At 41.1% G+C, this 10,893-nt stretch overlaps 2 protein-coding genes across 2 annotated transcripts; one reads left to right on the forward strand and one right to left on the reverse strand.

Annotated features, from left to right (window-relative positions):
* Positions 1–2,415: 2,415 nt before the first annotated feature.
* LOC103956396 lies at positions 2,416–6,382 on the forward strand. Its single transcript, XM_009368368.3, has 6 exons — positions 2,416–2,905; positions 3,782–3,979; positions 4,071–4,148; positions 4,799–4,864; positions 5,041–5,106; positions 5,188–6,382. Exons 1-6 carry the CDS (start codon positions 2,564–2,566, stop codon positions 6,067–6,069), a joined length of 1,632 nt encoding a protein of 543 aa, XP_009366643.2. The 5' UTR covers positions 2,416–2,563; the 3' UTR covers positions 6,070–6,382.
* A 304-nt stretch (positions 6,383–6,686) lies between these two features.
* Positions 6,687–10,668, reverse strand: LOC103956476 (subtilisin-like protease SBT4.15). The gene is made up of 11 exons (XM_009368473.2): positions 10,573–10,668; positions 10,275–10,363; positions 10,074–10,171; positions 9,804–9,950; positions 9,465–9,570; positions 8,666–9,176; positions 8,424–8,495; positions 7,942–8,192; positions 7,639–7,747; positions 7,324–7,537; positions 6,687–7,231 (listed from the first exon to the last, which is right to left on the reverse strand). The coding sequence occupies exons 1-11, from the start codon at positions 10,666–10,668 to the stop codon at positions 6,687–6,689; spliced, it is 2,238 nt and encodes a 745-aa protein (XP_009366748.2).
* Positions 10,669–10,893: the final 225 nt, after the last annotated feature.

Consider the following 10,893-nt stretch of genomic DNA (forward strand, 5'->3'; position numbering starts at 1 on the left):
TTACAAATATTGCTCCAACTCTGTTATAACCTTTTCTGTGTTGTCACAAAACAACTTGATCATTTCAGCAACAAAATTGGGATTGCTTGAATCTTGCAACTCTTGTAGTTGAGTAAACTGGTAGACCAACATACCCTGTACAAAAGAAATATTGAAAACCCAGTACACATCACGTATACCTTTATAGCAAGGGTTTGTACATGGTTAATAACATTCACTCATACACCAAGGTTCTGTATTCGAATATCCCTCTTCCCGACATCCCCGTATAAAAAAAAGAGATAAAAAAATGGCCTAATACCAGTTTGCGTAATTGCCCTAACCAAAAGAACGTGAATAAAGAGTTAATTACCTCATGGATTGGACTAAAATTTTGATTTGTGCCTTGAGTTCAGGTAACGCCATGTTAATCACAATCTTGGAATCTGAAAAACAAAAACAAACCTTAATTGAAAAACAGAGATTCGAGGTAGTAAACAATGAAATGACCATTTAAATTCTTACTTTGTGAAACGATTTCGGTATAGTCCAAGTCAAGATCGGTTAATAAGGAACCTAACAGTCTTCTAGTAACTAGTTTTGTCAAAAAAAATTCTCGGAATAACTAGAGCTTGTGAACGAGTTTAACTGCATAAAACCAATGATCAGCGGCGTTGGAGACATTGCACCATGAGTATCGACATAGATTTGGTGGGTAGTTCTATGGCCGCAAAGATGTTGTTCACGCTTGTACACACTGCACAGTTTACTTTGTGATTTTCGTGAGTACAAAGATTTTGTACTGTTTGAATGGACATGGAAGAATTGTGATTTGTGAATATGGGCAAAAAGAATACAAAATTTCTACAAAAATAGAAATTTTGCTTTGGGCACACATTTGAGTTGAGGTTGGGTTGGGCTTTGAATGGACCTGAGTTGGACCAACTAAAACGGCCCAAGCCCCATTCACAATTTCAGTAAATTAGATAAATAAACCTAAGCTGCTTGATTCACCATGAAGCATTACCTGCTATTTATTTTACGAATTACATATCTTGCTTTGATTGATCGATTATTATATATTTTTTGTGTTGAATTATGTGAGAGAACTGACAAACAAAAGAAAAGAAAAGGAAATATAGATCGTAATCGCATTTGAGCTACATGGAGCCAAGCCATTACTTGCTATTAGTTGAACCAAACTATGTCTTTGAACCAGAATGTCCTAAACCTTGGTGCTTAACTGCTTATGTCCATTTTACTATTCCATAGCACAAACCACGACCTTTTCCATCCCTTTAAGCGAAATTTCGAACCTTCACCTGCCTTGGAAGTCTTTGGAAGAAACTACTTGAAACAGGTGCAAGATGTGAAGCTCTATTTGACTGCAAAGAAGCTAAGAGGCACCATTGAAGCTGAAAATTCGGCTGGCGAAGATGAGAAGGCCACTCCTATGAGTCCGAAGACACATGCATCATGCACTGCATATGAAATACCTCGTTATATCCAGTAGGAAGATCTAAGACTTGACTATGTCATACATAGTTAGATGATCATCTGCATGTTCACCTATTTTTGCGCGCACACAATTTTTTTTATCATGAGTAGTTAATATTTTATGGAAAATGCATATGGAATTTAACATGCTTCATATGAATTAGATTTAAGAGCAAATAATGAAATATCAACTACTCATGATAAAAAAACTGTGTGCGTGCAAAAATAGGTAAAGATGTAGATGATCATCTAACTGTGTATGACATAGTCAAGTCTTAGATCTTCCTACTGGATAGAAAGACTTAATGCAGAGCACAACTATATAAAGAAGATGAAATACCTCGGTGGAAAGAGGTCCTTACAAGTCTTAATTTTGAGGACCTTAAGCGTGCATTGCTCTTCCAACATAATCTTTATTTCTGACTTACACAATCAAACTTAAATCATAATTACTGTTAAATACGAAATTACTGACAAATAATCTCAAATTTTAGCAACAAAATTAACGCTAGGAGAAAACAGGCAGTCAACTCAAATCAAAAGGACCAAGGAGACCCACAAAACCAAAAGGCAACAACCACGCACTGGGACCCAACGGTGACAGCTGCGACCTCTTATATCCCCCACGCGTTTTACCGCGCGGATAAAAAAAAAAATCCACCTTCCGATTCCACCACCTCATCGAGCAAGTGCAAAGTAGTCGAAAACTCCACGTGTAAATCAACTGCCGGGCCACGTGTGCGGTGCCTCCCACGTGCGAGCCCACACCCGCGTAATCGTATGAAAAGGGAGACGTGGCGCGCAGAGATATATGGAGCTCGATTTAGCGAGGACGTCGTGGCCTGAGGTGGCTCGACAAGTGGCACTCTCTCGCAACCCTTTTGCTTTTGTACCAGTAAGGCAGTAACCCTCTCTCTCTCTCTCTTTCTCTCTCTCTCGCTCTACTTACTCTCTCCACAGCTATGTCGCTTCAGTAGCTTAACGTAACGTGTCCTGAAGAAGCAAGTACGAATTCTCAGTGACGCAAATAATCGAACACTTTGTCTGCGTGCGGTTTTGCTTTTGTGTTTTATGAGAGAGGGAAGCGATGGTGTCTTCCGAGAGGCGGTCGTTTTCGAGCTCGACAGGGTCCACGGCGGCGGGGCCGTCGTCGTCGCCTGATTCCGGTTCTTATTCGTCGTCGACGAGCGGTGGGGTTGGCGGGAGCGGCGGAGCGGATCGGATGGTGAAGGAGGAGCTCGAGGCGGCGGAGGCGCTGGCGGATTTGGCACATTTGGCTATGCGCGAGAGTAGCGGCGCTGAATCGGCAGGGCATTGGGGGCAGAAAGGGAAGCGAGCGAGGAAGCGAGTCAAGAGCGAGTCTCCGCCGAGTCGGTCGGGTTTGAACCCGCTTGACCCGCCTCCCACATGTCCGGATCTTCTCCCTCAGGTTCGTTTGGCTTTTTGGCTTATATGTGTGTGTGTGTGTGTGTGTATTTGAAATTATCATTTATTTTGATTTAAATTATTGTTTTGAGAAAGAAGGTGTTGAAAGAGAAAGGGAATGGTGGTTTTTGTATTGGGTGAAATTGGTATTTTAACTTGAATTGGAAAAATTCAAAGATTCTGGGAAATAATGGACTTTTAGGGAAGAATAGCGACTTATCCATGACGAGTTACAGAGAAAATAAAGTTAAACAACTTTATGGGGTTTGTATGATGTTATTGTCACTGTTAAGGGATTAAAGTTTGATTCTTTGTACAGAAATAGTAACAGGTTTTGAAAATAGGATAAACCCTTTTTCGGGGAAGGATTCCCATTTTGTTTATGTCAAAGTAAATTGTAGTTTCTGCCCATTGATGATGGCTTGATTCAAATGCGAGTTTTGCGAGTTCAGTCACCAACAATTTGGATGCATAAATAGTTCACATATGGCCGGAATTTAATGTTAGTACGTGCATTGTAATGGGGCCGAGTCCATACTGATTTAGCTAGAATCGTTTTTCAATTTGCACATAACACATCCCCATTTGGATTTGTCTAAAATATAGTTATCCACACCAATTTAACCTTGCGGGGAGGGTGGGGTAATCTGTTACACCGGACGTACATTGTAATGGGGCCGAGTCCAGGGCTGGCTTAGCTAGAATCGTTTTTCAAATTTGCACATAATATCACCATCTGGATTTGTCTAAATATAGTTAGCGACACCAGTTTATAGAGGGGGAGGGCGCGGTAATCTGTTACATGGTGATGTGAATGCTTAACTGTCACCAAATTGCACTATTTTCTGCAGGACTTGAGAAATATTTTTGTGTATATCAGGATCAAGCGGTGACAGGTTTGCAGCAATGTGAAACGGTATGCACAAATGTCCTTACAGAACCAGTGAAGACTGAGCAGGTTCTGAGTGAAAAGGTTGTGAAGGCTGAGCATGATACAGAATTAAATAAGCCAAATCCTATATGCACTACAATTTACCCATCATTTACTTGCAGCAAGTCAAGGCGGAATTTAACTGAGGTACTGACAACCTTTAAACTTCTTCCCTGTACAGCGATGTTCTGTGATTACATTTCTCTTTTTAGCGTTAGTTAATATTTTCCCTGTTTAGGAGGAAAAGGAAGAGCGGAGGATACGCAGAATAATGGCAAACCGAGAGTCAGCTAGGCAAACAATTCGTCGACGGCAGGTAGGCCGCTTTACTCTGCTAGTTTAATATATCTTTCTTCTAGTTCTTTTTTCGAAAAATGAAGTTTGTGTGGTAATAAAATAGCAAAGGGAACAGAGCTTTGTATTGGCAAGGGTTTAGGTAGATGACAGGACCAGTTTCGGAGAACACTTGTACGGTTGTACTTGTACCCTACACCTACAGAACCATTAGGGTGTCTAGTCTGCGATGTATCTAGTCCTGTCCTGAGATCCAGAGATAATACGTTGTCTGTTTCTTGAACTTAAGGGTAGCTAATTAATTTGTGCTTTGGGATCCCCAACTGATTTTTTTCCCTTTCCTTTATGAACTAATCATTTGTGGCCATAGACGGCCTCCTTGCATTTTCTAGTCTCAGGAATAACTAATGACATGAATCTGTTTAAATATTTTGAATTGTAGTTGCTGTTCGACTGAAGTTTGTAGCCATAATATGACAGTATAACATGTGCCATTGTGGCAGTAAATTAAATGCATTACAAGGTGCACTGGTCTTTTCAAAGGAAAAAATAGATGTTGATCAATTATGTTTCTTATTCTCAAATTGCATGATATGTGTCCCGTGCAGATTGCTTTGTTGGCTAGCATGCATTTATACTTTAGCAAACCATTCATCTTTGCTTGTTCTTCAGGCTCTATGTGAGGAGTTAACCAGAAAAGCTGCCGATCTGGCATTGGAGAATGAAAATCTGAAAAGGGTAGGCATTAGTCCCAAACGAAATTTTGTAAACTTGCTTTGCTTTGAACTCTGTCTCTGTCCCCCGCTGTCTCTCTCTCACTCCCCCTCCCTCTCTCACGTATTTTTTAATATTTATAACCATTGGTTGGTATTACTAACTTTATTCACATCTGTGGTGACATTTTAAATCCAAAGAAAAAGGAGTTAGCGGTAAAGGAGTTCCAGTCCTTGGAGAAAACAAATAAGCACTTGAAAGTTCAGGTAAAGATATGCCTGACACTTTGAGGAGCTGTCTTATCTTAATAAGGTATCACTTGCTTGACATGCTCTCTCTTTCTGCAGATGGCTAAAGTGATAAAGGCAGAGGATCAGGAAGCGCCGGCCGAAAATATGTCAGCCTATGTGCAGATGCAGATACCTCCATCTTCGCCTACAAATTCCCCATTCTTCTTGTTTAATCGCCCACCGTTTACACCACTTTTCTGGCCTCCTATCATTCAATCCTCAAATTCTATTCAGGTGCAGCACGTACTACAAAATCCAACAGCTGTTCTGTCAAACATCTCATTGCCGGCTAATGGTACAGCTGAGTCTTCTCTTGATCAAGAAAACCCCCCAAACATCAATGGAGCGAGAACTCCTTTATATGTATTTCCGTGTCCTTGGTTCATCCCTCATTTTGATAATGGGAATGGACTCCAACCCCAGTCCTCCTTGTGCCTGAATAATAAACAAGAAGAAACTTCTTTTAATAACCAGTACAGCTCTAGTTCATCTTCAAGAGCTGCTACGCAGTTAGACAACCACCAGCCGTCTCTCCCTGTCAGATTAAAAACAGAAGATTCCGCTTCAATTGAAGGCAGACCTTCACATGATCTTAACGAGACCCCAGCTCAGTTTCCTCTGGATGAAGGTGATCAGCACACAGGACCTCACCCGAAGGAAAATGGTTGTAAGGAAATATTCGTTTCTCCATCATCACTCAACCATGCCGGAGTTGCTTCTTGTATCAAGCATGAGAACGGATTTGAACCAGATTACACTGTAACAGTCGACAACTCTTATCACAAGTTCTCTGCCTTGCCAGAGAAGAACAGCGAACCAATCGTCTACCCTACTGGGAAACTTGCGGATGCGATTGCTGCAGCTGAAGCGAGAAAGAGGAGGAAAAAACTCACGAAGCTGAAGAACCTTCATGGCCGGCAGTGTCGAACACAGTGCTGAGCTTGGATGTACACTCTCCTAGTCTTCATGCGGGTCCTTTAAATTTAGGGGGACCCCTTGGAGATTCGAGTCTAGAGCACATCACCTAACTTTAATTATACGGAAAGTTGCCGAGGTTGACATGAAAAGATGTGGCCTGTAACTTAGGTACATCTTGAAGGCTTTTGCTTGTATTTTACATGTTGTTTACGTAAATCGAATGGTTTGAGCATGAGATGTTGGTTCAACCAGCTCCGCCATCCTTGCTGTAGTTCTGTTTGAACTCTCTGTAACATGTACACTAATAAATACCCGGATCCTTGATTCTTTTTCATTCGGAAATTTTCTGTTTTTAACTTTCGTTGGTTGCCGTAACGATCCCGGCCACGCCATGCGTAGGCCAACTTTGTGCATGGACGTTTGCGGAAACGAGTGCCGACTGTTAGTCACATATGAACAGTATGTCTATGAAATCGATTTAAAGTAATTGTCAAGTGATGAGCAAATGTTTATTTATAGCAACAAATGAAAACTAGGAAAAAAGAGCTACCAAATGCTGGCACTAGAAGCAAAAACTAAGCTAAAGGAGACCTAATTGAGATGCTAACAGACTACGATATGGCTTTTAACGCTGTGCCCTAATTCAGATGCTTATAGACTACGATATGGCTCTTAACGTTGTGTTTAGAGTCATCCCATTGGAGTAAAGCGTGCATAACTGTCTCGTTCATCGCCGGACGACCAGTCACCACAACCTTAAACGACCTTTTCTGATGCAACTTAGTGAAGGTCAAGGTACTCGGTATGACTTTCACTCTCAAACCATTCAAATTCGTCACCTTTGCCTTGTACACGGAATTACCGAACCCTACATGCGTCACTCTTCTATGGAAGACTGCTGAAACGCCATAATTGTCGTTCGGGAAAAGCTGAAGATGCATGGAAGGATAGTTGAGGCCGTCTGTGCCTCGTGGATGTTTAAAGTCTGAGCATTTGTACTTCTTTTTATCCCCAATAAGTTTGCCTATGTCTGTGTCGTTGAAACCTTCTTTGCACAAGAAACTAATGTAGTCATCTGGGGTAATGTCGTACACAAGACCAGGATGCACTGCCTTTTTTGGGTTTACTTGTCCTGCTCCCGTGGCTAGCTGGGTATCCGCTGTTTCATTTTTCATTGGTGTGGCTGAGACAAATGAAGTGAAAAGATTGGTTAGCGCATTGCTTTGATGGACTTTGTTCTGTTTTTTTTTTAGTGTACGGTTTGGGAAGACTAACCGGTCGTCATTAGAGCGGACTTGATGGCAGCAGGTGACCAGTCCGGGTGGAAGGACTTGACATAGGCGGCTGCTGCTGTTACATGAGGGCAAGACATGGACGTACCTGATAACATATTGAACACATTGTGGCGCCGGTCGTCTGAGTAGCCAGTTATGGATTGTATCTTTGGATATGCAGCCAATATGTTTACCCCTGGTGCAGAAATATCAGGCTGTAGGTGGAAATGGTACCTGATTATAACCAAATATGTAGAGAGAGAGAGAGAGAGAGAGAGAGAGAGAGAGAGAGAGATGAGAGATGAAAGAGAGATGCCTTGAGGATGTTGGGGTGCATGTGTTGAGGTCCTCTCGATGAGAAAGAAGCAACGATGGGGGCGGTCGTACTAGGAGTTCTGGTCTTGTATATGACAGCCGTAGGGTTTCTGGAATTAGTACCACATAACTTATTAGGGTTTTCATATATGAGAAGGAAAGTGATTTCCGCCCCACTTCTTTTTTCCTTCTCCATAAACAGGCGTGAGTGTGCAGAAGGAGGCGGTATGCAAAAATCATTTTCCTCTGAAAAACTTTATGAGCTGTAAAAGATGTGAATGAAATAAGCTATACAAAACCATACTTGGTAGAGTTGATGTACTTCTCGATCTTGATCCCATCTTGTACAAGGATTTCGGTACCGGGGATTATAGGGCTATAAGCGTAATCATCAAGTTCATAACGTGTCATTAGGGTTCCAGCACTCCTTAACTTTTGCATAGTGGAATCCTGAGTACCAAACCCTTGGCAGTACACAATCCTCCCCACCACCTTGTTAGCGTCTAGAGCCCAAGCATCACAAGCACTGCCGTTATCATTTTCATCATTTGATAATTAGGATTTATATTCTTGAAATTGCATTAATTTCACCAAAATTATCAATGCGAGTTTAGAAGATAGTCGAAGAATATTTTGTATGAGCACACATATGTTCGCCTTCTCACAACATGGAACTAATCTTCGTACTATATAATAATCAAACGTTTTACAAGTGACAAAATTATGTGAACACAACAATTTGTGCTAAAATTCATACCTCGCATCTCCCCCGAATCGCATGGTCGTGTTGGCTGCAAGGGTTCCGCTTATAAGAGGATACATTAGTTTCTTCGGCGAATAGGTGTTGAGTGAATTTCCCTACAATTAACTCATCAGATTGCGTGATAATTCTGCACTCTATGTGTTTGTGCGCGAGATGCGCACTAGAAAAAAGTCTGACTATAGCCATATTGACGTGTATTTGTGAGCAATTAGTGTTAGTGTCTATTGTTAGATTGTTTTAGTGAGGGAGGGAGAGAGAGACTTACCGATATCCTTTGGCCATTTCCCAATTTTACTACAGTCTGTAACTGCCTATCAATGGTATTAGCAGCTACTGTCATAACCCATGGTGCTACGTTTTCCACACTGGCCAGAAGCCCTTCATTCCCTGCTGCGCACGACACAAAAATCCCTTTTTTCATGGCATGAAATGATCCAATGGCAATGGGATTGTCCAAAAAACTCCGCGAGTGACCGCCTAGAGAGACTGATATTAAGTCCACCCCGTCGGCAATGGCCTCATCAAACGCGGCCAAAATATCCACATCAAGGCAGCCAGTAGTGATCCAGCACACTTTGTACACCGCGATGCGTGACAACGACACGCCCCCTCGTGCAGTCCCCTTTGCAACGCCATATACGCTGGCACCTTTGACGGCTGCACCAGCAATGATGGACGAAGTGTGAGTGCCATGGCCGTCATCGTCGACTGGACTGTGGGTGCCCCAATAAGGACGACCAGTTTCCAGTTTAAAATATTTGGCACCAATTACCTTGCTGCTCAAGGAAAAAGGCACAGAAATAAGGTTTTTCATGAGACTGCTATGTTGGAGAATACAAGAATCCCACCTCAAAAATTTAACAAAACTAAATGTAGCTTTATTGAATGACTCTAGTTCTAACTACATAGAGGGATATTTGTGATAAGACCCTCACACCTATCGTGCTGTGCATTAGTAAAATACAAGTTGAGAGAAAATATCAGTGTTGTTAGTAGTAGGTCACCTGCCCATCTCTTTAAATAAAATACTGATTTGGAGTTAGAGAGAGAAAGGAGTGACATACTTGTTGCAGCCTGTAAAGTTTGCACCCTTCATACATTTGCCCTTCCATTTAGTTGGGGGTGGCCCGTAGCCTTTATCGTTGAAACTGGGAGCCTGCATGTAAATTCCTTATACACAGAGAATTTAAAAGGGTCATAAACATTTTGTTTCACAATTTTGCAATTTATTTTCACAATTTTTCAATTTTGTTTCTTTTCTATTGTCTTTCAATCGGAATAAGAACATACTGATGAATTTATGATCATTTAATCCAGCGACATCTAGTATGGAGTTCAAATCTCATGAGCGATGGTTCTATCTATAAAAGAAAAGAGGGAAAAGAATGGCAGACTATACCAACCTGTATCCAACACACCCACTATGGTATTGCTTTCTATTTGAGAGTTCCTTTTCTTTGATTTCAAAGGCAACTCTAGGAAATCCCATGACCTTGTTGTATGAAGTTTGCGCACGGTGTTTGGGAACACTGACACAACACTATCATCATCTACAAATCAAGGAAAATCATAGAAAATATAAATAGAAGTGCCTAATATTCTGATAATAATTAGAACCCTTATTAGGGTAGCACCATTTGTTTACTTATTTACTTAGTTATATTTCTAAGAACCTGAGAGCGCCTGTGCTTCATGCGGCAACAATCTTGCTACGAAGCCATTGAAAGTCCTTCCATAACTATGAATTATTGATTCTCTGGCTACTTTGACACTGAAATTTAAAGGGAAAATGTTCGGTCATCCTCAAGAATAGCTCAGTAAACATATAAAAATTTGATAAAAAAAAAAATTGGTTGGAAGAAGCTGATCATTACTCTCCAATCGCTTCTGCGAGCAGGTTATGGTGTCCGCTCATGGCGGAAATTTCAGGTCCTGGCAGTTCTCCCATATACACAATGTAAGTCTGTTAAAAGTACAATTTCACATCACTTTGTAAATAACAATCATTATAGGGTACATGTCTCTTGGCAGACGATTAGCAAGTTATGTTGTCACATAGTCACATTTGATTGTCATATTATCTCAGTCTGACGATAGAACATGATAACGTTGTTGCACAAAATGATGAACTGACGAAACAAATGGAAAAATTGTCGTCTGGAGTGTATGTACCTTCCTACCATCGTCACCATTCTGACCTGTTCTTTCACCCAACGTCGCTACAAAATAAGTACTGAATAAAAGAATCAACAGTAGATTTCGTAACATCCTCATTGGAATTCAATTTGCTAAAATCTGTGTGTGTGTGTGTCTCTCTCTCTCTCTATCAAACACACAAGTGAAAGGAGTGATTAAATTTGCTATAAATAGAGGAAGAGTATCTCTTTCTGCGCAAAATATGGTGAGGGAGATAGTGAATGAGCTGGTTTGACTGTGTTGAACAAAGAATAATTAAGGGAACGCAGTCTTTAGTCCAAATAGGGCTGAGAGTTT

The sequence above is a fragment of a genome, unplaced genomic scaffold, assembly GCF_019419815.1.
Source record: "Pyrus x bretschneideri cultivar Hongxiangsu unplaced genomic scaffold, Pyrus_bretschneideri_v1 Contig9, whole genome shotgun sequence".
Taxonomy (NCBI): Eukaryota; Viridiplantae; Streptophyta; class Magnoliopsida; order Rosales; family Rosaceae; genus Pyrus; species Pyrus x bretschneideri.